Source organism: Xiphophorus maculatus, chromosome 7 (genome assembly GCF_002775205.1).
Source record: "Xiphophorus maculatus strain JP 163 A chromosome 7, X_maculatus-5.0-male, whole genome shotgun sequence".
In the NCBI taxonomy this organism is placed as follows: Eukaryota; Metazoa; Chordata; class Actinopteri; order Cyprinodontiformes; family Poeciliidae; genus Xiphophorus; species Xiphophorus maculatus.
Genome location: NC_036449.1, coordinates 13,828,376 through 13,856,365, shown reverse-complemented (window position 1 = coordinate 13,856,365; position 27,990 = coordinate 13,828,376). Strand labels below are relative to the sequence as shown.

General features: G+C 38.4%; 2 protein-coding genes across 4 annotated transcripts in view; both read right to left on the bottom strand.

The window, feature by feature from the left end:
• Positions 1 to 400: 400 nt before the first annotated feature.
• acp6 (acid phosphatase 6, lysophosphatidic) lies at positions 401 to 9,738 on the bottom strand. Its single transcript, XM_005799312.3, has 11 exons — positions 9,611 to 9,738; positions 7,956 to 8,187; positions 7,745 to 7,873; positions 4,351 to 4,481; positions 4,172 to 4,251; positions 3,649 to 3,736; positions 3,318 to 3,450; positions 2,210 to 2,310; positions 2,036 to 2,128; positions 1,793 to 1,958; positions 401 to 1,706 (listed from the first exon to the last, which is right to left on the bottom strand). Exons 2-11 carry the CDS (start codon positions 8,178 to 8,180, stop codon positions 1,575 to 1,577), a joined length of 1,278 nt encoding a protein of 425 aa, XP_005799369.1. The 5' UTR covers positions 8,181 to 8,187; positions 9,611 to 9,738; the 3' UTR covers positions 401 to 1,574.
• Positions 9,739 to 10,872: 1,134 nt separating this feature from the next.
• Positions 10,873 to 27,990, bottom strand: part of LOC102216648 (gap junction alpha-5 protein) — a 31,482-nt gene continuing 14,364 nt past the window's right edge. Inside the window, exons 1-2 of one of the 3 annotated variants that reach the window (XM_023336632.1) lie at positions 24,033 to 24,216; positions 10,873 to 14,004 (exon numbers count right to left, since the gene is read on the bottom strand). In XM_023336632.1, the coding sequence (XP_023192400.1) occupies positions 12,840 to 13,979 (1,140 nt within the window). In that variant the 5' untranslated portion in view covers positions 13,980 to 14,004; positions 24,033 to 24,216 and the 3' untranslated portion in view covers positions 10,873 to 12,839. Of the gene's footprint in view, positions 14,005 to 17,563; positions 18,380 to 24,032; positions 24,217 to 27,990 lie in introns of those variants that run through there. The other 2 variants (XM_023336634.1, XM_023336633.1) reach the window with 2 other exon arrangements.

The following is a 27,990-nucleotide window of genomic DNA, read 5'->3' as shown; positions in this document are numbered from 1 at the left end:
GAAGCCACTCATTTCCTCTTGTGGACTGGACTTGGGCACCCGTGGATTAATGTTTCCTCATGTCTTTCATTTAAAGATTTTATTGGCCTTCAGAGGGGTTAGATTCAAAATAAGTGGGAATGGAGTATAATATATCCACAGAAAATTTAAGTAAAATTCGTACAATTTAATAATTTTGTACGACTACTTCTGTCATTAAATCATGGAAAATAAAAGCTCAAATGACATGCAAAAAGTTTAATTACAAGGATAGAGATGGGTTTCTTTAAAGGGATGAAATGGCAAAGGGCAAATTGACTTGTAGGCAACTGAATGCATCCATGTTATTTTTTTAAACCAAAAGAGCTCTTCACATTAACCTTTATTATGTAAAAAAAAGAAAAGGAAATCAGGCTCAACATAGAATAAAATCTGTATTTTTATTTCGCTCATCCAAACCTGATATTTATAGCTGAAACGGCATGTCACAAGAAGTTTCACCTCATGAATAAAAAGTATTTCACAGCAACAGTCAAAAATATCAAAATGATCTGTTCATCTAAGTCAGTGTTCACTCAATATACTGTTACTGGTGCTGTAAAGCCATTTAGTAACATTTAACTTTTTGTTTTTCTACATTATATATTTCCCTGATGAATAAAAGCTGTAATCATGGGGGACACTAATGCTTTGATGACACACCAGGGCAATGTACAACAATGCTGTTGCCTTAAGATTTAGCTGTACACTAAAAAGTGCAGGAGGAAAACACCAGCATTTTCGCAAGTGTAAAACAAGACAGCTTGGCAGACATCCCAGTGCATTTCTCCCATGATTATGTAGAAATTACAAAGATTGCTCCATATTAGACTTTACAGACTGCAGACAGTATTTCAAGTGTAAAACTTCAGGACAATACAATCAGGAAAAAAAAAGTTTGTGTCTTACCAAGAAAAAGTATTTTCTTTATCAAAAATAAATTGCAGCTCTACTTGGGTTTGCAAAGCTGAATTTGAATGAACCACAAAATTATATCAGAGATCAAAGTGGATGTCAAAAATCTAACAGCGTTTAAGTAACCATACTTCAAACTAGTTGTCAAGCATGATGGAGGAGGGATGATGATGTGAGCTAGTTTTGCAGCTACAGTAACTAGTTATTGAATCGACCGTAAAATCTGCTGTGTATCAAAGTATTCTAGGGTCAGAGGAAAGGCAGGAAATACAGCAATGATTCCCTAAGCAGAAAAAAATATACATAAAAGGATTATTTGGTATAATAATGATGTGAAATTCAACCTCAAATACATTCAACTGGAACATCACCGAATTTGTGAAATACCCCTTTGGTTAAAGTCTATAAACATTATACTGATGATGAAGCAGGTACAAATGATTCAATGCAAAACATTTCTGCTAGCGAGAGCACCTGGTGTAAACACTACACTGTAAAACTTATTCAAATAATAAAAACTAGATTTATTGTTAAAGATCATCAAGTTTTTAACGTATGTGTGTTACTAAGGTTATTGGATGAAGGGGAGGCTGAGTTACACTTAAAGTTTAAAGTTGAGTGGTTTTGTGTTTCTTGAAAGATCAGGGTTCAGTGAGTCCTGTGCTGTTGCAACGAGAATTGTAGCGTTCAGAGCTTAGCGAGTATGCAGAGAGGACCTGTTTGAACTCCTGCAGGGGGCAGTAGACTCCACTGCAACCTGGTATGTGTTGATCCTGAAGAGAAGGAAGCAAACTTGACTTGGATGAAAAAAGACGTGAACATCGTTGGATTACTTAGAGGCACTTCTTGTGCTCCTTACCTGACCAATGTATGAGAGTTTCACAAAGGCATCGCCCGTCTGCCGGCTTTTGTGTAGCTCCAGTGTGATGGAGGCAGCGTACGGAGGCCACTTCATGTCAAAGATCTTCAAAGCCATGAGGCACGGGATAAGGGTGGTGTCATGAGCCGAGTACAGGAATAACTTCCTGTTGAGAGTAATATTTTAAAAAGACTGATATAATTTCTGTAAGATGTGAGCGTGGTCCATCATGAGGTGTCCAACCTGTTCGCCTCTGCCGAGTTGTCCTGTAGTTTCTTCTCAATGTTTTCTAACAGAACATGGAGGAGGGGTCCCACCGACAGCTGCAGCGCCTCTCTGTTTCAGACACAGCATTTAGGATTTAAAAATGGCTCAATGACCATAATGGGCACACTTAATGTAAATCACTGTTTTAACCTCTTGTTAGGTTTGTAGAGGCTGCACATCATGTCCACAGCTCGCTCTTCCACCTTATTCCTCCAGGAGCTCAGAACCAGCGGGCTGGGAAGGCCGTGTGCCTGACGATTTAAAAATTCAAGTCAGGAATTGTTGCATTAATATACAGTAAAACAGTGCTTCAAAGTTCACATTAAGACTATTGTAACTTTAATCTAAGACACTCAAACAAAAAAATATTGCCAACCTTTTGACTATTCTGGGTAAAGAAAGCATGCAGTCAATTTAAACAGATTTTAGCCAACTACATTTGTTAAATGTACATTCATGTGACTTTTTTTAGCTTCCTAAAACTACAATAAGCCATTTTAAGATCCTTTGAGGATTCTCAAAACACAGAGAATACAGAAATAGCCATTAAAAAAATACATTTAAGCTACAGCAAAATTACTTTTAAAGCCTACAGTGAAAAATCTGATGATTTTTATGAGTTTCAAAGGCCTATAATTTAGGTAATTAAATCAGACTTCTTTCTAAAATCTTTTATGGTAAAAACCTCAAATAAATTTCATTATGCATGCCCATGTGTAGATCCTTAAAACCTACATCCAAGAAATACATAAAATACGCCACCCATAACCACTAATGTTCACTAACTTCTCCAAGTTGTTAAAGAAAAAGGAAAAGTTGTAAAAGAAAACCTTACAATGGCTACAGAAACATTTACATGTGGCAACGGTAATGACTGATCAAAGTTTGCCCGTGAAAGCTGTGACTTTATTTGACCATCTCAAAAAAAAAAACATGTTCTGGTTTTAACTACTTAAATTCTTAAATTCAGATACACAACCACGGAAATAGATCCCATGCTGCCTGATGATTTTACTGATTTTGTTAGTTCTTGGTTGTCACAATAACTGGACTTTAAGCTCAACAACATTCCCAATTATGGCTGACAAATAAATGATCAATCTGCAAGTGTCCAAAAACCTGCTGGACTGCACCAACACATTCAGCAGCTAGTAAGTGTGCAAACTGAGGTAAGTCTCTGTAATAACTGCCTCTAGACTGAAAAGCCTGTGGTGAGACTCAGTAAAAAGTCACATGGATCACAGAGTCACAGTGTCACCTCTCTGGCAACCATGTCATCCCTAATGAGGATGAAGTCGACGTGCTGGTGAGCAGCAATCCCCAGTGCACTCAGGATGCTCTGCAGGTCTTCAGCGATGCCAGGCAGAGTGGACAACTTAGCCCAGCGGGGGCTGCAAAGAAGAAAAAAAACACACACACACACTCAACGTCAGCGGAGAAAAACAGACACACCATGACAACCTGTCAAGGCACCTCCACTCCAGTCTGTGTATAATTTTGTACTGCACATTATTCTAGATTCCAGTTTGGGTGCACAGAATGGCCTGAGAGTGACGCGGCTCTGTGGCAGGTTGGAAAATTGGACTTACTGGCTGAGGACTTTGAGCAGCTTGCAACCGTGATAGTTAGGGTAGAGAATTTCAGATTCAGCCTCTTCTGTTAGGATGGACACAATATCTACACATCAAGAAGGGGAAAAAAATGGTCAAGAGAAAATGAAAACACAAGGAAGTAAGGGAACAAGAAGGAAAGTTACAATTAAGTAAAAGCTTAAGGGCACAAGGTAGAACAGATTAAAGAATGTATGAAAGGTAAGAAGGGCAGGGATAGAATGAATGTATGACAATACAAGAAGACAAGGACAGAAAAAACTCAAGTATCCAAGGAACCAATTACAGAAGACATGAAGAACACATAGGATTTATAAGTGAAGGAAAAGACACAGAAAAGAAAGAAGGACGTAAGAACAACATTTAAGACAATCAGATAGAAAATAATTCTATATGAAAAACAAGTATTTTATTCATTCTTGTCCAGATCAGTAAATAACTTAAATCTAATCCCAGACTTCTCCATATTATTATCTTATAGCATGCATACGCAGATGTCTACCTTTCTGTTTTTGTTTAAAGAGTCCAGCTATAAGGCACTTGGCAGATTCAATAGTCCTTACAATGTTAGTGGAGCGCACACTATAAAATACAAATAGAAATGACAAATTAAGCAATAACAGCAGTTTAGAAATTGCTACACATTTAGTCATTAATCTAAAAATCTTCATGATTACTTACTAGACCTCCGTTGAGCTAAAGGTGGGACTGAGTAAAGGTGTCTCCTCTATATATTTCTTCCTCAGCGTTTCACCCAGCTCATACAGCTGCTGCATGCCTAATGTGGTCAGCTGACCAGCGAAGGAGCCACCCTTTAAAGTAGAAAAAAAAAAAGTCACATACACAGGTTAACCCAGATATTTGAATACTGCATTTAAAACAGTTCAGTGTTGTGACTAAAAGACTTATTACAGGACTACTTTGGCTCACACTGAACACTGCCAATTGTTTCTGGAATCTGAACTTCTTAATCGAGAGAAGCCATAGTGTCCCAGTTGAAAAAAAAACAACCCCAAAACATCAGGAGCTCTATCACTTTGACCACTGCTGTCACTCAGGGCTGTCTGCTCGGTCCTCTGCCATTTTTATTTTAATAAGACTGTGCATCCACCCACTACAAATCCTCAATAATAAATAGTTTTTTGTTGCTCCAGTTATGGGAACCCTTTATACAATTGATGAACCAAGTAAGGGAAGAAGTAAATCAGAGGTAGAGCTACATAATAATTGAACCGCAGCAGTTATTGTGAAATCAATGTGTGAACAATTTCAATAAAAAAAGTGACTAATACATTTTGAGAGCCACGGATTCATGCTCATGCCAATTTAGCATGGGGTTACCATGACGGCAATCATGAAGGCAGAGTAGTTAGCTCTGTTGGCAACAGATGGAAAAAGAAATAATAGTCCTTGGGAAATGTGGCATATCACATGATATCACCACTACTATGATGATTTTACAGCTGCATTTCTTTTATCATGCAGAAGGCTGCTGCAGAAATACGTTTTTATGCACTTGTAAATTTCGTATGAATTTCAAACAAAGTGTATGTGGACTTTTCAAACATAAAGTCCACATACACGGAATAAAAACACACGTTAGAGTCACACCTTTGGATGCATTTCAAGACAGCAACTTCCACACACTGCTTTCTTGTTTGACACAAGAGGAAAGAAAAAAAAAAACCAGTCAAGATGTCAGGAAAAGATTTGTGGAGCTGCACAAGTCTGGTCCATCTTTGGGAACAATATCCAGAGCTCAAAGGTGCTGAGTTCATCTGTTCAAACATGCAAGCATAGACATAATGGGAATGTTCAGACGTACACAGGGACACAGCCCTTCAATTTTAGAGACGCGTCTTGTGGTCTAATAAAACTAAAGTAGAACTGTTTTATGATGAAGCATGTTTCACCCTTTGGCTCAGAATGTGAACAAAAACAAGTTTATTGTAAACCAACCTATGTTTGTCCAAACTCATTAAAATGAAAGTTAAAAGTTCATTACTCTTAAATGTGAAGGAACACTCCAGAGTTCCTCCACTTCCTCCCCCACCCCCAATACACTTCCAACCCTATTTCTGACACTCCTTCCAACTTTCCTTGAAGTCCTCTTTCCAAGCCTAATTCTAACCCTAATCCAATGGGTTTGAAGGAGAGGTGGAATTAGGGTTGGAAGGAGATTTGGTAGTTAGAGTTGGAAAGAGGGTTGAAATTAGACTTGTATTTAAGGTTGTAGTTGGGGTTGGAAGGAGAGGTGAAATTAGTTGGAATTAGTGCTCCTTCAAAGCCTTAACTCCAACCCTAATTCCAACCTTACCTCCACACAGCTGAAAGAGTTGTGTTCTTTATGTGAGACTTGGCAGCTGACATCATCGAGGGGGATACCATGAGACCAACTTCAGCTATTGCCCACTCCATTCGCCAGAATAGGAAATAATATCTCTTGAGAGAAGCTCGTCTTGCCACAGTTATATCTTAGTTTTTGTGATTACGCCAAAAACTAAGGCTTTTCCCCTTATATCTATCCCTGTCAGACATGACATGATGAAGAGGAGAAGTCCTGACTAACTGTGGTACAAAATATTTTGATCTTTTTATCAAAACTGCTCCAGCAGGTTTTTGGGTTGCTGAATAGGTGGACTGGCTGCTCAACCAGTATGACTGTAACAGGCAGACGATAACTTTATTATTGAATCAGTGAGTAAAATTATTATCAAAGTGCTATTCTGGATTTAAAACCACTCAACATACTCCATCTAACCTGAGCAATTTAGACTGCAGATGCAGTCTTTTTTCACAAAGATTTATCCATATATCCTGATATTTTTGCAACCTAATCCTATTGTTTTTAAATCAAAACAGATTTTTTTCCCCCCAAAAACATAACCATATCCAGGAAGCACATGTACAAGATGGTACAAGTGTCTGAATTTGTTTCTATAGCTTGTTTCCTGCCTGCGTCATTCAGCAAAGTCATGTGTAATAATAATGGGGAAAAAAAGTTATGCAGAATTTGGCTATTTGCCATGTCCTGTAAATTACCCTGGAAAAAGTTTAGTTATGTTAATAAAAGCTTTCTGAGCACAAAATGACTAGGATGATGATTAGCAAACGAAATCCTTTTATGTTTTCAGATTTTTCAGCTTTTTGTTTTCAGATTTTTATAATCCTGGGAATGGGGCCCACTTGAAAGCTTTTACCTGACTACTGATTTTAGTTGGTTCAGATATTTCCCAGCTATGTTAAAAGAAGCTGGGAAAATGTAAAGATTAAAAAATTAAAAAGATTAAAAACATTTTTTCTAGCTATTGCACCCCAATTACTCATTATAATGTATGTCAGACAAGTGAAAAAGCAGTAGTACCAACTTGTTACTCATATTCAAAATTCTAATAATAATAATAATAATGGTAAGAAACTATTTAGCAATTTAAATTGGCAACCAGTATTACTAAAACTCAAAAAGGTCTCAACTTTTCTAAATTCAGCAGAATTAAATTCAGCCAAACTGTTCAAACTAAATTTGCTGTACTACTTTTGGCCTTCTGGTTAACTTGTGAAGGTTATTTATTGGTGCAGTTTGGCCTTTTCCCGCCTGAGTAAACCTCAGACATCTCATAGAAAATGCAGTTTTCTTTTTAAAATAGCTTCTAACGTCAGTGTGCTTCATCTAATCTAATTTTGACCGATACTGGAAATGGCTACCAGTCAGGAAAAAAAAAATCTGCAGAAGATTCCAGCTAACAAATGATTTCGTCAAACATCTAGGTAACTATTCTTAGTTACTTGGTAAACTGAGGAACCCATAGTGCAGACTGTTAGCATACCAGCACAAACAGTGAGCATGTAGCAATCGTTCTACTGTGGGAGGGCAGTTTCTTTATTACCAGCTGATGGTTTAATCCTCAGCCCAAACATGAATATGTGTCCTTAAGAGAAAACACTGAGTTTACATGTCGTGACTTGGATGAGAGTAAGTAATATGACTAGAGTGGATCAACCGCAGCTACTGTTTCTGTGTGAGTTAACACACCGAAACAAGCTTTGTAGCAAAATGTAAAGAATACCTACTCACACTCAGTATGTTTTTCCGATAGTTGTCCTCCAAAGGAGATCGAGGCTGCGGTCCTCCCTTAAGATCCGTCACCACGTAGTTGATGTGTGTGTATGGTGGGGCCTCTAGGAGCGATGGGGCCCACTGAGCCTTTAAATTCAGACATGAACACATAAATAACAAGATGTAACTGGATGACCAGAAGAATCCAGAGAAACCAGCAGAGTGTTACCTCCATCACATCCGGTATAGACTTGAGCGGCGTCCGAGCGCCATGACGGAACAAGACCTGGACCAGCTGGAGTTCATACAGAGAAGCAGGGCATGCATCATTTGGGTTTGGGGCTGCGCTTGAAGTGATCGGGTTCGATTCGGTTTTCTGTTGTGACCACCAAATCGTGCCAAAGGCCACTGATACCGAGCCAAACAAGCCTGCTTTGGTCAAAAGGTTCCTCATGGCTGAGCTGCAAACAAAGAACAAAAAACAGCAAATAGTCATGAACTCCAAAAATCTTTATGTAGCCTTGATGTAAAGTGGAAGCCACTGAAAGAAAGCCATGTCAAAGAAGCTGCTCTGATCAGACGAGACCAAAGCTGAACTTTGTGGCCTACATGAAAGCGAATATTCCACATCACCGTGGAAAGACGGATGGAGCTAAACTAGGGTCAAAACTAGAGGCAAAAAACAACAAATTAAAATAACCAATAATAACTACTTTACTTTGTTTTCCTATATTATCAGAAATTAAATACACAAGTCCCTAAAACATTGGCAGACTTTATGGAACAAAAGTATGTTTTCTGAATACTTATTTATACTATAAATAATTCAAAACCAGTTTAAATTTCTTCTTGTGAATTGTCTAACATTGAATTTTAAACCTACATTTGTTGTCCTTTGATTTTCATTAAAAAAATGTCATTGTTTAATTGCCTGGCACTAACTTGAACTTGGTAAAAAAATCTATCACTTTTCAGCAGGATGACAAACCTTAATGTACAGCCAGAGCAACAATGAAATCTATATATTCATGTGTTACAATGGCATAGTCAAAGTCCAGATGTAAATTCTGATCAGAATCTGTGAACTTGAAAATGTATATTTTAAAGTTATAAATTGAAAATAGTTATATATTTTCAATCATAAAAATATTTTTTGAGTTTTACCTTTCTTTCAATCAAGACAAAAGTCCAAGGTGTATGAATACTGAGACAACAGACATAATCGTAAAAATCAATGTTAAATCCTGAAGTGACATTTCCACTGGAGCTCTCTGGTGACTCATGTCTAAAAACAGATCTCTACATTGCAATAACTAATCATAAGATACTTCTAAATATATAAATTTATAATGCAAAACATATGCTGTTACCAGTTTTTCTTATTTACAAATAAACATTCATTTTTACACAATATACAAAACCAGTAATATATATACATATATATAATTTTCTTAAATTGATCAAGAGTAACCTACCTTGTTTTTAATTTCCTGTCAAATTCAATGAAGGCGATTCTGAAGCAATAATACTTCAGTGAATTTCCACAGCTGTGGACTTTTATGGTGTTGGAAAGTTTTATACATGAAAGTTCACGTGTAAATAAGTCAACGGTAGGGGGCGTAACTTTCTCTCATCAAATATTTATATTACCCTGGGTGAATAAAGTAAGATTATAACTATTTACACAGCAGTTAGCCAACGCACACTATTTCAACACAAAGTCACACCAAAATTAATCCTGTAGTTACGAAAACTGAGCTCAAACACACAATAAGTATTTCAAACCATTGCATCACATGATGACACAGGAGGTTTAGCACTAGTAGAGTAAATCATAGTGGCAGTATAAGGCATCTCACAGCTGGCTCTACTCAAATTACTTACTTTTTGCAAGCTGGGGTGAACTGATGGTTTTGCCTTCGATATAAAATCCGGCTTTACTTCACATTCGCTCAGGAACTCCGGACAGGAGACCGGCGGACACCGGTAGACATGTCGCCGGGAAGTGTAGGCAAGTATGCGGCAGTTTACAGGGACCGTGATCATAACTCAAAGGATCTATAAACTACATTTCCCGACGTGGACCAGCATGCGTCATCTTTCTCTTCAACGATGTCAAGAGCGCGTACAGATGCAAGAAGGTGCGCCGGCGCCCTCTACAGGATGTAACTATGTGTACATGTTAATGGAATTATTTTGGTGGGATTTTTGTATTACTTTGCTTTTTAATCGCTCTATAGGATTTTTTCAATGTGTTTTCGTTCACATAAAAGTAAAAATTGTAATTGTTCATTCTCAAACGTACTCAAGTAAGCTTATACCAAAAGGTATTTGGTATAAAGGTTAGTCAAGTACTGATAACTTATAACATACAATTTATTTTGTAGGAAAAAAGTAGTCAGACACACTAAAATATAAGTTTGAAATAAAAAATAAAAAATAAAATGAAAAATTAGTAAAACATAACTTTTGTTTAAAAACAACCCAAATCCATACAGAATAAACACATTTTCAACTTTATTTTCTTTTTACAAATTATTTTATACAAAGCTTTTGAATCTAACACTTACAATAGTTTGTGTACATATGTTAAAACAGTTTGAAGTATTACCCTGAACTGTGGGTGTGTCTGATGTTCTGTTTACAGCAAGAACAAAAATTTTAAATTGAAAAACGCTGGCAGGAGCATCTACTTATTATGCTTACAATCACTCTGACATAAATTTGAACACTTAGATTTCTTTCTTTGTTTCAAAACAACAACACAGAGAGTGAAAAAGAAACAGTTAATTTGCTGCACAAATTAAATAGTATAAATATTACAAGTATAAATATCCTTTTTCCATGTTCATCTTTTGAGCTTAAGGTAAGTTGTACACTCTTGCTCCTGGCAGATAGAGAGAAAGAGAGACACTCAGAGAGAGAGGGAGAGATGCTTTCTGTGTAAATATCACTGATGATCCTCCGTCTGGCACCTTCAAGCTCTGAGCTGTGACAGCAGAACGTCTACAGCTGGTGTTTGCATCTCCTGGTTCTTATTTCCAGCTGACTTCACTACGTTTATGAATTTACCACATATCTGCTGCGACTCAGGAATCTAAGAATGATTTTTTTTTTTTTCAAAGAACCAGACAACAAAAATTGAACTCACTGACTGGACGATGGTTTATTGGTTTGTTATGGACTACAGAATATGTGAAAGAACAAAATAAAATGTACTGAATTCTTTTGCATAATCTTCAAATGTCTGACTGTAAATATATCTATTTCCACAATTATTCTCTATATAGTATAAAACTAGACTGTGAAGCAAAACGTATTCAAGAACAAAAACATCAAACACATATTGCATTGGAATAACTATTTACAACAATAAATCCAGGACACCATCTAAAAAAAAATACAAGTGCATTGTCGCCACCTAGTGGCTAAACCTGCTCATTACGCTTCACATCAGCAGGACCATATCTTCCAAAATTAAATCTGAATAACTTTAAATAGACAAAACAAGAAGCTACATTCTCACATCACGTTCGCTAGTATAGAGGAAATATGTCACGGTTTTATTCACACATTAAAAGTTAGTATTGTTTGTCTTTTTTAAATCTAAAAATGTAGTGCAATTGATTTAGTAGAGGACACATAAAAAAATCTATTTGCAGTGAAGACATACAAATCCTCCTTAACTCTTCAAGGCACTTTTTATTTTGTTTTGCAAATATATATATATAAAAAATGTTCACAGTTAATGTCATAACTCTTTCTCAATTTATTCATTACATTACCCAATTCAAGAGTTGTTAAAATTATGTATTTAAGTAAAAGGTATAAATGTAATTCAGAAAATAACTGAGATGCATTTGATTATTTAATTAGAAAAAAACAAAAAACACACCCCACATCCTTCACAAACATACAATTTTGCCCTGTTTCCACTAGTTTTAAATAAAGGAAAGCATGTGCAATGGTCAGGTACCACACCTGTTACCCTGCTCGTGTTAATCTCTTTTTGCAGTTTATTTACCATTTTTATATTCAAGCACAGAAACATGCCTGCTTATCCGTTCAGACAGCATTCGTATTTAACGTTTATGGAGTCTTTTCACAGATTTCAGTGTGTCTTCAAATGAGAATTTCTTTAATCAGCTGTCCCCTTTGTCAAAGTTCCCACAGAACATTCTTCACTGTGTTCTGCCGAGGTATTATTACTCCTGGATGTTTTTCACATGTTGCTACATAACAAACACAGACTTCAACAGGTTTTATAGGGACTTCATGAGCTTAACCAACACAAAGAAGCACAGAGTCATGTCATCGAAGGAAAAGGATTCAAGGTTTTCATAATCTTTTACAATTAAAAATCTGAAGTGTTTGTTTTCTTTTTCACCAGCATTTTACTCCTGTACTCCTAAATAAAATCCAGGAAATTCACATAATTACTATACCAGAGGTCATATGTAAAATATGTCATCAGGTACATCAGAGAATGCCGCAGAGTCCCAGCTCATAGTCTGATAAGAGAACGACTATTAATAAAGTGCTGCACTGAACTGCCCTTTATGGAAAAGTCAGGATTATGCTGCCATTAAATATGCCGCTAAGAGTTGAGGAGTAGAAGAAGGTATCTACATGATGAAGGTACCTGAAACCTGTTAGAGGCTGAAAAACAAACTTGAAACTGAGTTAGAAGTTCATCTTCCAGCAGGGCAAAAAACCTTAAACATGCAGCCTTTTCAGGTGTTAGAATTGCATACATCTTAATATAATTAAGATATTTAGCAAAACATTTGAATTTGAAGATCACAGACCCCGTCGGTCTAATGTTTTGCAAAGATCAGTGAACAATATGCTGGTTTCTATGGAAAGCTGTTTGATGCCAGATGCATGCAGCTGGTGTGGGTGAAGATTTCATGAATCATTTTCCTTTCCCTCACAATCACACATCACTTTGTGTTGGTTCATCACAAAAAATTTTAAGAAAATATGTTACAAGGTTCTGGTTGTAATGTAGCAAAATGTGAAAAATGTCTAATTTGGGTTAATACTTTTGCAAGTTGTTAGAGTTGTGTTTGTAAGTGATACTTCTATCCTCACTCTTTGGCCCATATTGGACCTACACTGCCAGGTCGTCCTGCCGCGCCCGGCTGCTGGTGCCGCTGGTCCTGCTCAGGCGTCGTTTGTCCTTCAGGAAGCCTGAATGGAGCAGCGGCAGTGGCGAGCAGCCGTTGGGAAGCTCTGCAGGCAGCTGTTCGTATCTGATCCTCAAGAAGTCCTCCTCGTCCTCCAGGTTGTCACAGCTGTGGTGCCGCTCGGTCGCCAGGTTGGCCGAGTTCTGCTGCAGTGCCATCCTGGTGTTGAACGGGTGGGAGGCAATGGAGGTCATGGGATTCATGGATCTCGGCGCGGTCAGGCAGTGATCGAAATCCGGGGGTGGGGTGCAAGAGGCGGAAGGTTGTTGGTGCTTGTTGGATTCCAACCCTGTGGACACGGCCACTGTCACGGCCCTGTGGTTGTTCTTCTGCAGCGTCTTGTTGCGTACGCACTTCTTGACGCTCTTCCAGCCAAGGTGGTAGAGTTCCAACACGGACAGCAGAAGAGACACGCCGGACACCACCAGCATGAAGACGATAAAGATGTTCTTCTCTGTGGGTCGGGACATGTAGCAGTTCACGGCATTGGGACAAGGCCAGGTCGTGCAGAGGTACATCGCCTTGAGGAATACCCCATATATGAGATACTGCACCACTATGAAGGTGACCTCCATCACTGTTCGGATCAAGATGCTCAGGATGTAAGTGTGGAGCAGGGCTCCTTTTAGACGGACACGACCTGTCCCCTCAGCTGCATTCTGTTTCTGTTGGAGGAACTCCTTCTCCTTCTGCAGGTCTTCTCCATCGTCCCCTCTAGCCTCCCTCTCCTCCTGCTCCATCCTCTTCCTCTTCTCCTCCATACGCACCGTGTGCATGGCGTGGCCCATGTAGATGAGTGAGGGCGTGGAGACAAACACGATCTGCAACACCCAGTAGCGGATGTGGGCAATAGGGAAGGCGCTGTCGTAGCAGACATTGGTGCAACCGGGCTGCTGGGTGTCGCACATGAAGTCGCTCTGCTCGTCGCCCCAGGACGACTCCGCCGCCGTGCCCAGGACCAGGATGCGGAAAATGAACAAGATGGTGAGCCAAACCTTCCCGACCGAAGTGGAGTGCTCCTGGACCTCTTCAAGGAAATTCCCAAGAAGACTCCAGTCTCCCATCTCTGCTCAAAGTCCAAGGATACACCTGGAATGAAAAAGTAAAAAAAAAAAAGAAGAAAAATAAAGTTTGCATTCCTGTTGAATGAAATGCCCTGTGTGTCAGATCATATGTTCAAGAATAGCTTCTCGGGTTGTGAAAAGCTTGAGGACTGGATATGGTGGAATGAAAGCAACCAATTTCCCATGAGAGTGGAGTCAAGGAAGGCGAGGAGTCATTTAAAATAACATACAGTGGCTATAAAAAGCCCTTACTAAAACAATACGTTTTTATGATGTAAGAAATGAGAACATGGGGAAAAATTTTCCAGCTTTAATCAAGATCGAGATCACAAATGTCTTCAGAGGCTGGTCGTGGTAGAATGTGTTGGTAAAATGACCTATTAACAAACTGTTAAAATATGAATAAATTAGTAAAAGTTCTTGAAATTAATATTTAACTATGTAATTTGGCAACATACAGATAAAAACGCCTTTGATTTGATTTATAAAATAATATTTAAGCCCATCTATTATCTTGAAAGTTATTTTTATGTGTCCTCCTAGAGTCTAGAGGGCCACAGGATAACTTATGATGGGCCAGATTTGGCCCCAGAGCCTTGAGTTTGACACATTATGCATTAGACCATTAATTTGCTGAAAGACTCAAAAACAACCCACTTTGCAGGACACACTTGGCTGTATATGAATTAACCTGGTATGTTTAAGATATTCAAGATAATTCTTATAAACACTAGAGGCTGCCTATTGAACCTTTGGCAGTTTTTGTCAGGTTGTGGTTTACATGTGACAACAATCTCCTGCATTCTCCATCTGTCTAGGGTTGAAAGACCCAAGACTTTTCTTCCCGACTTGCCTAAATCTCCATCTAGGACAAAACGTTCTGGTCTGATGAAGCTAAACTTGCACTTGTATTATTTAAAAAGACAAGTTAGATGTAAAAATAACATTGTATTGTCAGCAGAAGACATGTCTACAGTGAAATACACTGCTGACAGCATCATGATTGGGTTTTGCTTCTTCTCAGATTGAATTGTGTTTTTTGTCAACATGGAGTTAATGCTTTGATGTGTTTACTTCCTGCTATGGAGACCAGGCTCTTATATGAGATAAGCACTTGAGCTAGCCGGTGACTTCATTTGCTTTAGCTAAAGTGTCTGAGAGCATCAAATGTGAAATTCAAAGAAATTAGATTTTTTTTTTTTGTGGATATTTGCATTATGGGAGCAGCTGTCTCTCTGTGCTAACAGAGAAACAAGAACCACCGCTGCTGGGGTGTGTAGACTTTTTATATCCACTTTAATACTTTTAGTTAAAGAGAAATAATTCAATTTCATTTGTGCACGAGAGACAGGCAGGCAGAGAGAGAGGCAAAGTCAAGGCTAGAGCAAAGACTCTGTCCTTTACAGTTGTGACCTGGCCTGAGCTGCAGGCAGGCAGATCACCATTAGTGCCAGCTTTAATGTCCTCTGTGCGTCGAGCCTCCCACAGATCCGCATCTCGATGCGTCAGTCAGTTTTCTACATCTAACCTCTTAAACGGTACGTGAGAACATGCCGTAGCTGAAGCACGAGACCCAAACATGGCAGTGACGAGCTCTCAGCTGAGAATGACCCTATAAGGCAGCTCAACAGACAGCTTTATTGGTGCCACTGGTAACCTCCAGCCCCCCACATCATTAAAAGGTTGAGAGGTGACCACGGACGCCTACATGCCGCATGTACGTGTGGCCGCTTGTGGCTTTCACGGTGATGGATGAGCTGCAAGAAAGTAAAAGCTGAGAGGAAGCGTGAAAACATGACCCCCACTTTAAATCACTACCTTACTTGGTGTGGTTATACAAAATGTGTACATTATTAAAAAGCTTTAATGGCGTCTAAAGTGGGAAAATGGTACACAATTTAATATATAGCAGAGAGTTAATGTTCTCTTTTATTAACTCTTGGAAGTGATCCATTAATGGTGATTTCTTTTGGAAGCAACACTTTGGTCCTGGGTTGTTCCGTGAATGAACACAACCAACTTTCCATCTCTCTTTCACCATCAGCAATTCCATCCTAATAAATTCAGCTTTTATTGCAGCTGTATTATCTCTTAAAGATTCTTAACAGGAATCCGACATTTTAAACGAGACTGATTTATTCGCTAGGAAAACAAAACCCATGGCTGCAGATTTTTGTTCCAAAATGAAAGCTGCCACATTTACTCTATTATTATTATTATTATTATTATTACTCCCATTTTGAAGAATGTGAAAGACAGTATAAGGTATATTTATCAGCTGCATAAGGACCTGTAACAGTTTGAGTCTCTTAGCTTTCCCTGCAGCCATGAACACACCACTCACTCCCTGACTGACTTCACCTGCTCTGCTGCTCAGAAAACCTACTTTCTCCTAGCCAAGCTGTTTTCTTGACAAAATGGTGCAATGTGATCTGTTTCCACGAGAATCTTCCTCTTCCTGTGGATCTGATCACTTTTTAAAAGTCTTAACCTCTCCTGTCTTTGCCGGATATGCACATTTAAATTTATTTGGATCTGCTCTCTCACTGGCTTGAGTCTTTTTGGATCAAGAATTCTGGATTTTGATTTGATTTTTGAAAATGCAAATGGATTTTTGGTTTTGTATTAGTGATTAGTGAGCTGGATCCAGTTTCTTTCAACTTCTCATCGGTCTGCCCCAAGTGTGGCCTGTGTGGGTGTAGTCTTTCAGCAAGTTATTTGTTTAAATGTTTGGCCAAATCAACACAGAAAAGGTTCATTTTGAGGACTTTCTTTTACATCAGCCAATAAAGGGTGCCAGTACATTTGGAGGTTGCTGTATATAAAGCAACCTGAGAAAACCAGGAGGAAATAGGTCACACTTATGAAAACATTTGCATAAACATCTGAACTTCAACCCCGGTCAGGTTTGGTGTACCGGTGCGTAACGTAGGACAGTTTGTTTGGTCTGCTGCTTTGTTTCCTGAACACACCCACTACCTGCGACAAGCTGTGGGGAACTGGCTCACAGCCTTGCTCGGATGAGGTTGATGATCTTTACTGGAAGTAAATCACAAACAGGCTCGGAGCTGAAGGAAGGGAATGAGATTCCAGCCAGCACAATGGCAGGAGGTTACACATTAAAACAGCCAACGCTGTTATCAGCTGATACTGACAACAGGCTTCCCTCACCTGGGTGAAGCATGCAAGCAAAACGTCGCCGTATGGAAAAGCACAAATTCAGTTTTGAGATAAACTTCTTGTCCTCTGGGTCAGAAAGGTCTTTGAGGAAAGTAACTTTGTTTTTTTTTTTTTAAATCTTGACCTAAGTTGTAACAAGGTGAGACAAAAGGACACAAGATACTGGTGGACAAATTAGATTATAAATGGTTGTTTCTTTCAAATAATTAAGTCATCTTCACATTTGAAAGGTCCCTAATTGTGGGTATTTACTTGAAAAAACCGAGTTACTACTGTATCTGTTGAGGATAAGACACAATAGTAATTTAAATAATTACACAAGAGGCACAGTTCTTTCTGGACGCATGGGGTAATAACATGCTTTGCTACTTTGGGGTAGTAACAGTGGACTACCATTCCCTCACCTGCTTCTGCTGGTGGTCAGATGGTTGTAAGATAGCTATATGTCTTTTCCTTTACCTGCAAAACAGAAACATTTGAGTGTTTTGAAAAAACACCCCAAATGCAGCTCATCTATTAAGCAAACTAACTGCTGGCTGGTTACCTGAGTAGATAGCCTGACTATTTAACCACCTTACAATAACCTGTGTGATGTTTGTGCAGATCTATAAAGCAAATTTAGCACCAGAACATGGAAACATTTAACAAGTCTATGCAAACAAATTCTTTAAACATCATCATTATATAAGTAACAGTCAATATGTCAGAGTATTCTGGCAGTAGTGACATTAATTACTGCTTTGCTGTTAAATCCAGTTGTCAACTTTTGTTTCACTTTTTTGGAACGCAGTGTACTATGGAAAAGTCTTTTTTTCTTACACAAGACCATCTAACTTTTTTTACACTGTCCTAATATTAAATTTAGTCAACATAGTTATCACACGACAATCAAATACTAGAGTGCACTAAATTGTACCTGGAATAAGCAGACAATTTACTAGGGAGACCTGTCAGTGTCTTCCTGCTTTGACTGAGCCGTTCTGACTCTCAAAGGAAGCAATCTCAAACAATATGATTTCCGCCAAACAAAAGCATTAGGGTGACTAGACTTGAGAAGGGGCAAAGGTTACAGTGAATCTCTTTCAGTAATTATTTTTGTAGTGTAAAAAGCACTTTCTAATTGTCCGTCATACCTGTGCAGCTGGTAATAACCAGGGATTTACTCTGATCCGTCGTGCCCTTTGCCGAGCAGCCTGGTTTGCCTGCATATAATCATCCTTGTCAGGTTTACTTAGAATCACAGTGAGGGTAATAGAGAAGCAATGAGCTATTTGGTGAGGGGGTAAATTTCTCATACAAAATGCACCTAGTTGTCTTACATTTTGCACTGTGCACCTATGACGTATTTCTAAATTAAACTGAAAATAAAGTCAAGGTTGACTGCGAGTTTAAAGAGCCAAATGAACAATAAAAATGAGAAAGCACATGGAATTTCACCTCTTAATTAGTTGGAGGTCAACTAAAACTCAACTGTGTGTGTCTGAAACTTGTCTGCGCTGACACTGAGCTGGTATGGACTCCAGATCAGAGAGGTGACAAGAGAAAAAACAGCCACTTCACTCAGTCACCAAACGTGATCGCTCCTGCTCATCTGACTCGATGCAATCATAACTGGAGAAATGCCACGTGCCTTTTCCTCCTCGCAAAACAACGATAAATCCTGCAGTCTGTTGGACTCTCCTCACTGTTGCCTTAGAGGGCAGTGGCTCGGATTCAGGAATCTGGGAAGCTAGGCCACTAACAAGGCTGGAGAAACCCTGCAGACAATTTTGTACCACCTTCAGGTTACAGTATGTTTAGATGACTACCCAGCGAAGCACTGAGTAACGGTTTAAAGTTCTTTCTGACAGGCTGTAGCTTAATTGGTTTCCAGCAAAAGAAAACAGAGGCATTAGCAATGCTGCGATTTCTAACACTTGTCAACTAAGAATAAACTCACCACATAACTTATAAGTTTGGGCACAAGTGCAAAACAGTGACGAGGCTGATTTGAATGTTTCTGCACCTTTCAGCGCTGACCCGCCATGTTTGACAAACTCAGGATCCTCTTAAAAGACTGGAATACATTACTTGCTTTATGCCATCCTTTTAAGCACACGGGCATTTAGATGGCATTGTTTATAATTCCTTGGGTTGTCTCAAATTGTCCAGGCTTGTTTAGACTGCAATCAGAGGAGGAAAAGATGTTTACAATGGATGGTAAATTTAGATTGTTTTGTTTCAAGCTTACCTCAGAAAATTGCTCTGATTGAGGCGAAATGTAAGATAACTCAAACTTGTAGACTTACAGTAACCAATAAATGCATTACATTCAAATCTGATGTAGTTTATATCAATTTTGACTTTATGTTCAGTAAGGTTCTTTTGAGTCCTTTTAATGGAGGTAATTTTCTGGCAAAATATTGCAAACAGATTAAACATGCTGCACACACAAAAAGCATATTTTACAAGCTCTTGTTGATTACAAAAGGATGTCTTCTCACATACAACACATTCTCCTAGCACATAAATATAAATTTATAAATTCATCCCGCTTTAACTCCACGCCACACCTCAAACCTCTGTTTATTTATTTTTGTATTATTGTTATTATTATATTTTGCTAAAAACAAGATAAAGCAAAGATCAGTTACCTTCTTCTGCACAAATATGAAGTATTGTCTGTTGGTCTAAGACAAACATTTTCAATAAAACACATTTGTGTAATTTTGTGGAAGCAACGTGGCATTATGCATTACGTAGCTTATGGGGAATGAACAAATTTGTAAGGCACCGTAGAGATAAAATCAACATTTTGTTTTCATAAGATGCTGCTGTTTATGTCTGAATATGATACTTTTACTTTGTAAATACAGTGGATCAACCACCATTTGCTGTACAGTGTTCACCTGTGCACTGATTCTTTTTATGGAGCATATTTAGAATATTTGAAACAAAATGCAGCTTGGGAAAGTGAAGCATGAGTGCCAATGCTTCTTGAGATGCTATTAGCTGATTTTGGCAAAGTGGATAATTCAGGAGCATCATTCCTTTTCCTTAACGCTGATTGGCTGTAGCTCAAAGAAATGAGAATAACCATAAGTATTAGGTTCTACTGTTGTGCTAAGACAGTTTCCACCCTGCTTACTAACGCACATGAAGGTATATTTGGTGTTTCAACTGTTAAAATAGGCCATTGTAAGACTTTGAAGAGGTAGTTTAAAGTATCTTAGTTATCTGTAAGCATATGTGCTCCCTAAGCTCTGCAAATACTGGGCATCCACTGTAGATCCTTATATATTTCGTCTCTTAGCAGTACAAAGCTTAATTTGGAGCTTCAGTGTTGCATGGGTTCCTGATTTTTTTAAAACATTTTTTATCTCAGCCACAGCTCCCTGAACTTAAAAGGTTTCATTAATCTCACTTGAAAAGACATCAACAGCTCTGTAGAGGATGTGAAATATCCAGACTTGTCATGACTTCAGCACTTCAGCTCTGCCTTGGCTGTGCTGATTGCTCATTGCCTTCACCTGCACTGAGCTGGTCCGTATTTAAACAGCTGCTCCGTCACCAGCTCAGTGCGAGATCATCTGTTGCCACTGTCACAGCTTTCAAGCCTTGTTGTCTCATGTTCCAAAGAGTTTTCTGGTTTCTGATCCTGCCTGTTTTTGACCACAGATTTTTGCCTAATCCTTCTGCTGTTGGAAGTCCTGTTGCTGAACCCTGCCTTCTGGTTACTGGATTTTCATTGCCTGAGACCCTCCCATGCATGACCCTGGACCGTTTCACGACTCAGCCTCTGGTTGGTGGATTTTGTCCTTGTCGTCTGTTTGCCCCCCCAGACCTCCCCTTGTCCATTTACCCTACCCTCCCCCGGCTGGACTCCTGACGCCTGTGGATCCCCCATCCCTGACTCAATCAGTGTACCACACCCTTCCACACCAATTACTTTTGGTGAAACATCCTCTTGTTGTGGCTGTGTTTTGGGTTCTGGCTGATTCTGCTTTTAACATTACAAGACTGTCATTTTCAGACTAAGACATTGTTTTTTTTTGAGGGACTGACATCATTCTTTTTTTAGTTTTGTTTACAAAATATGTTCAATTTGGTTTTTGTCAAAGTTGCATGTAGCACATGCGTCAAGTCCCGTAGTTCTATATTTAAAGCACAGTTTTAACACTTGCTCAGTTTTAAAAGTGCAGCAGCTGTCTGGATGCTGGGCTGCAGGGTGGCGTGTATATCCTTCTCTGGAGGATTACAGTCAACAATGAGCATGTTTAAGTTTAGCTTGTATTGACTTGGTGAAGCAGGGAGTTGGGGATTGAGTGACCTAGAAAGTTGATCTAACGCAGAATGAGGGGGAGACCGGATCCCTCTAATGTGAGTCACCTGTTGCTACCCTCCACACATCCAGCAAGCATCCAGGCTGCCATACATCAGTCAGGCCAGCAGAAGCTAGTGGGCCAACATGCTGCCTGCTACCTTACATGGCTCTACGGCTGTTCGTCTGCCCACCGCTTTACACAAAGCCACGGCCTCGTTATGATCTATTGTTTGGCTGTTTATGGCAATACACTGGAACATTTAGAGCAGACAGCTGAGAGGTGTTTAATGTGCGGGACATTTGGATGAACTCGCTCCCAAAAGAAATTTCTTTGTAGCTGCTATTTGTGGAGGGGGAACGAATTAAATGTTTGGCACAATTTCATCCATTTTTATCTGTTTCACTGTAGTCGGATATAAAACATTCATCCCTGGCAATGAACACAATTTGTATTAGTTCACCAGCCATAAGGTACATTTACACAAATCTTCCCTGTTTTTTTAATATTCTTTATATCTGTACTGCACTGACAGAGGGGGTTTTACGCTGGTGTTTTAGTCTTAGCGGTTCCAGTGTAAGCTTTAAAAAAGTAGAAACATTTGAGTCTCACCAAGATTAAAATTGACCACGGACCACATGATTACTTGATGTGTTTCAACCAGAGTGATGATACATAAACATCTTCTGTTACACATTCAGTTTAAATACGATGCACCAGGTCATTACATCAATAAAATTAAAATATCCAAGTCTAAGCCCATATGCTTTATACGTTGCGTTAGTATTTAGCCTGTATTCATCTGTAAGGTTCATTAAAGCAAAATTATTCATTGTAGTTTACCCTTTTTTTGTATGTTACAATTTGGTTTTCAAATGAAAATATTAAATACCTTTCCAGCTCAGTGACCCACATCTCTAAATGAGTGTAATGCTGCAACTCTTTATGATAAAATTGATAATTACCATGACTTTTATTCTGTTAAATATCTGCTTTTTAAGCTGATGTGTTTCATAGATACTCTTGGATTATTTCGCATCTTCACCGGGAAATGGTGCTGCAAACATTGCAACATATAAACAAGTTAAAGATATTCAATGTAAAACGGGACAAAAATATTGACATGTGAACCACAGCAAAAAAATATTTATGGTACATAAAGTTTTGATTCTTAAAAAACATTTTGTTCACAATAGCTGAAAATTTCAAATTAAGCAAGTTGTTAGTTGAAGATTTCCCTGAATGTATTTTGGAGTAAAACACTTTATTTTGTGATGTTAATACTTTTGCTAAACTGCAGAATCCCCTGCAATTCCTTCATTAAAGTTCTTCTCTCTGTTTAACTACAGAAATTTGTGGAGGAAATAAAATTGCAGATTTATAAAATATTGACTAAAGGTAATTTTAATAATTAATCCCTTTAATTTTATATTGAACATATTGAATCCTTTATGCTGATGTAATGAAGAATGTAAATTTTTTTTATTTTGAATATATATAATAAACTGTTTATCGTTTTCTATAAATCAACACTTACGCTGATTATCTTATGTTTGTTCATGTAACAAGAATAAAATCAGAGATTATTTTTGTTGAGAGATACGAAGATTTTCTTTTTAATAAATCAATCAATCTGTATTTATAGATGTAGGTTGATCAGGTCATCACATTTAATTGCGCTTTTTTTTTAAAAGTACAATTAAAATAAATGACAAACAGAAACAAGAAATCTTGAAAGCATAATGAAATAAACAAAAGGAAATCCCGGGGGAATAACGAAATGTGTAATTAATTGAGGTGAAATTGGGAAGTTAATGATAATATGGAGACATTAGAGGTAGATATAACAACCTTAAAAACAAGTAAATGTTCTATAATTGTGATAAAATTGTTAAAACTAATTTCATAAATAATAAAAAGAGGAATAAAACAAATAAATGTTCATTTATTTGTTTTATTCCAATAAAACAAGACAAATAGAAGCAGTAAATAAACTATTTCAAGTCGAGAAGGAAAATGGAATAAAACAGATTAAATGATTTCAGATAAAATTTAATTCAAACTAAAAAATCTCAATCAATAAAAGTTAAATAAAACTGAGCTAGAAACCCAACGTAGAAGTATTAAGTTAGAAATGTCAATTTACTCATGTACTAGTAGTAATAGTAGTAATCTTTTACCATTATTTGCCATGTCATGAATCAAAAGCAATGTGAAAGCACTAAATTTCATTTTCGGCTGTCAAATCATGAGACAATCCTGACAAAATGTTTCTCAAATCTATCATTTGCTAAGTAAACATCACTGGTGGCTCTCGGTTTAAATGTCCCATTGCTGCTTTTTGTTTGACTCTTTGAGTCTTTTGTCGAGAGTTATAAAGACAGAAGAGAGCAATCAGGTCGAAAACTGTACCTGCCAGGGAGGACAGCGACTCTAACAAACCCCAGGCCTCCATCAACAAATCATCCCCGACCTCACAAACTCCATCGCAATCTGGCAGCAATGTCTGAGAGTCCCCCGGTCTCTACAGCTTCGCAAAATGGAGATCCATCACATTTATAGACAAACTTACCTTCGGGTCTGCTTGTCTTGACTTCCTCTCAGGTAGAAGGTCCTTATCCGTCTACTGACGAGAGGAGATCAAGTCCTTCTTGACTTCTTGGTGAAGTTGAAGAGTGCAGAGCTGTAAGTGAGGCTACCTTCTTCTAAGAAACATCACGAGGAACTGGTTTTAGCAGTGGCATCTGAGCGTTGACTTATTTGTCCACACCAGAAGAATAGCTGGGACATCACAAGAGAGAGTGTGTGTCCCCCTCCTCCCTGCCCCCCCCACTCGGACCTCCCTTCTTCCTCTCTTCCTCCTCCTCCATCTCCTCCTCTTCCTCTCCCATCTACCGCTTTTCCATCTCACATCCCTGGTGCTCTATTTTTTGCTGGGAAGCATTCTCCAGCAGACGGGGAGGAAGTGGAATTGTTTTCGGAGATCAATGGCAATTCCGCCTCGGAGTAAATGTCCAGAGTGCTCCAAGTGACTGTGTGTTCCTTGAGTTTTACACTTCTGCTTTGTCTTCATCCACTTAGAAGTTGTTCTTCTACAAATGAGACATGTTTCAGCACAGCAAAACCATGTGATGCAACTGATATTTGTGTTACAAGCAAGTCAGTCATGAGATTTTAGTGGAAGGACTATACCTGCTTTGTTCATCTGCTTGTCCCTGGAAAATCCTGATCTGAAACCATCGCCTCAAGTTGGGGAATCTTAAGACTCTTTAAGTGAAAGCACTATTCCTCATTATCTGTCCTGCTTTTTATATAGTTATCTATTTGACATAACCACTGTGAATCTCAGCCTCTGATCAGTTTCCACAGTCTGGTGACACAGAGATGTCGCAATGAATATTCAATTGTTTTATTTTTTATTTTTAGCTTTAATTCCTCCTTGCTGAAGGCTGATGTTCATTCATATGAATGTAATTTTGTTGTGAGGGCATGCATGCAGTCTAGGTCAAAGTTCATGGTTTTGGCTCTGGATTTAGAGGGGGTTTGACAATTGTTACTTGGGTGAATTCATCCTTATCTTCTCCTCTTGTTTAGGTAATTTAGCAAACCCCACAGTTGTCTCTGATGTATTGGACTGCCCACATTCGCTGTGGCATTGTTTCAATAAGCTTCTGCAGTGTCACAAGATTTATTTCCATCCAGTGTTGCATTAATCTTTCACCAAGATCTTGTATTGATGATGGGAGAGTCTGACCACTGCGCAAAGCCTTCTCCAGCACATCCCAAAGATTCTCAATGGGGTTAAGGTCTGGACTCTGTGGTGGCCAATCCATGTGTGAAAAAGATGTCTCATGCTCCCTGAACCACTCTTTCACAATGTGAGCCCTATGAATCCTGGCATTGTCATCTTGGAATATGCCCGTTCCATTTGGGAAGACAAAATCCATTGATGGAATAACCTGGTCATTCAGTATATTCAGGTAGTCAGCTGACCTCATTCTTTGGGCACACAATGTTGCTGAACCTAGACTTGACCAACTGCAGCAACCCCAGATCATAGCACTGCCCCCACAGGCTTGTACAGTAGGCACTAGGCATGATGGGTGCATCACTTCACCTGCCTCTCTTCTTACCCTGATGCGCCCATCACTCTGGAACAGGGTAAATCTGGACTCATCAGACCACATGACCCTCTTCCATTCCTCCAGAGTCCAATCTTTATGCTCCCTAGCAAACTGAAGCCTTTTTTTCTGGTTAGCCTTACCGATTAGAGGTTTTCTTACGGCTACACAGCTGTTCAATCCCAACCCCTTGAGTTCCCTTCGCATTGTGCGTGTGGAAATGCTTTTGCGTTCACAATTAAACATACTCCTGAGTTCTGCTGTTGTTTTTCTTCTATTTGATTTGACCAAACGTTTAAGTAATCGCCGATCACGATCATTCAGGATTTTTTTCCGACCACATTTCTTTCTGGAAGACGATGGTTCCCCACCATCCTTCCAGTTTTTAATGATGCGTTGGACAGTTCTTAACCCAATTCTAGTAGTTGCTGCAATCTCCTTAGATGTTTTCTCTGCTTGATGCATGCCAATGATTTGACCTTTCTTAAACAGACTAATGTCTTTTCCACGACCACAGGATGTGTCTTTTGCCATGGTTGTTTAAGAAATGAGGAGTTACTCATTGCATCAGCTGGGGTTAAATAACTTGTTGCCAGCTGAAAGATAATCGCCTATGCAGTACTTATCCAATAGGAGGCTTGTCAATCAATCAATCAATCTTTATTTCAGACACAAAAGAGGTCCATAGTAAAACAAAAAGAAAAGAAAAAAAACAAAAAGAAACATGACAGTCACTGAGCCACAAATAAATGATGACGCCAATGTTTCCACAATCTTGAGAAAAATCTCGCTGTACTAAAAACAGGGTTTACTAAAATGCCTATTATATTATTGTATGATACGGGTAATCTACACATACATTTATACATGAGATTCCTGAGCGCAGCTGCACATGTGGGAACAGCGTTATGTGCAAACATGTGGCTGGCACTGCTCCATCTAGGCACTTTGAGTAGGAGCCTCAGGCCATCATTGTATGCCACATAAAGTTTGTGCAGGCTACTTTTTTTATATCTTCGCCATAGATGGGCTGTGTAAAATGAAGTACAAAAAACTTTAAAAAGAGCTACCTTCACAGAGGATGAACACATACCAAACTTTCTAATCAAAATATTAGCCTGTGCATACATCATGCAATACTGCCTACAAATGTCACGATCATCAGATAGGTCATCAGTTATGTAATGTCCCAGATATTTAATTTCATTGCATATATTGAGGACAATGCCAGATAAAGAGAAGTCAGGGGTTATCAGATGCTTATCTGCTCTACTTCTAACAATCATGACATTGCTTTTCTTAGCGTTATATTTGACATCAAAATCACATCCATATTGGGAGCAGACCCTTAGTAATTGTTGAAGGCCAGCACTATATGGGCATAAGATTACCAAATCATCCGCATACATTATGTGATTGATTGTGCGGTCACCAACTACACAGCCTGTTTTACAACAATTCAGGCGCTTTGATAGTTCATCCATATAAATGTTAAAAAGGTAAGGGGACAATACACTTCCCTGCCTTACTCCGTTACCAACATTAAACGAGTCAGACAATGAGTTACCCCATTTGACATACAGTAGTTGATGACCATACCAATAGACCATTATTCTAATTAGATATTTGGGTACACCTCTGCTTTCTAACTTGCAGAACAATTTTTGATGATTCACTCGATCAAATGCTTTAGAAGCATCAATAAAACACATAAATACTGTGGTGTTGCGCAAATTATACAAATCTAAAATCTCCTGTAGCACAAGAATACACATGTCTGTTCCATGTTTGGGTTTAAAACCGAATTGATTATCAGAGGTCAAGAGAAACTCTTCCAGCCTATTTAGAAGGACTCTTTCAAAAACTTTCGACAAACTACTAGCTAAAGCTATGGGTCGGTAATTCTCCAAGGAGCTAATCTTACCCGCTTTGTCTTTAATAATGGGTACCAGAATGACAGATAACATTGTTACATTCTGCTTGTACCCATTTGGTTAGTTAAATCCAGGTGGCGACTTTTTTTTTGGCCAGGCAGTGTATGTGTAATTTTATTCCTGTGCAAATTCTACAGTAAATTAAAATACATAAAATATTTTTTAAATGTATCATTAATAGCCAACAAGTAACTTGACATTAATCCTGGTGGAGAGCATCCATACTGCCCTGAACTGTGCAAAGTGCATCACCCTACACTAGACGCAAATCATTTAAAACACATTCTTGTAAAAATGTTATTTTGTTTTTATACAAACAAAATAAAATTTGTTTGTAAAAAATACAAATTTAATTATATTTTAATTTATAGTTTAATTTAACTATAAATTAAACCAATTTATAATTTGTTTCGTTTTGCAATCTTGATCAGATCAGGTCAAATAAAAGAAAAAAATAACAGGATCATTTATGAAA

Coding starts and splice junctions, on each gene's coding strand:
- acp6 (XM_005799312.3), bottom strand. CDS start 8,180: ATGAGGAACCTTTTGACCAAAGCAGGCTTGTTTGGCTCGGTATCAGTG. Junction 3,451..3,648: donor CTGCTCAAAGTCCTCAGCCA/GTAAGTCCAATT, acceptor TCTTCTTTGCAG/CCCCCGCTGGGCTAAGTTGT. Junction 1,707..1,792: donor AACTCTCATACATTGGTCAG/GTAAGGAGCACA, acceptor CCTTCTCTTCAG/GATCAACACATACCAGGTTG.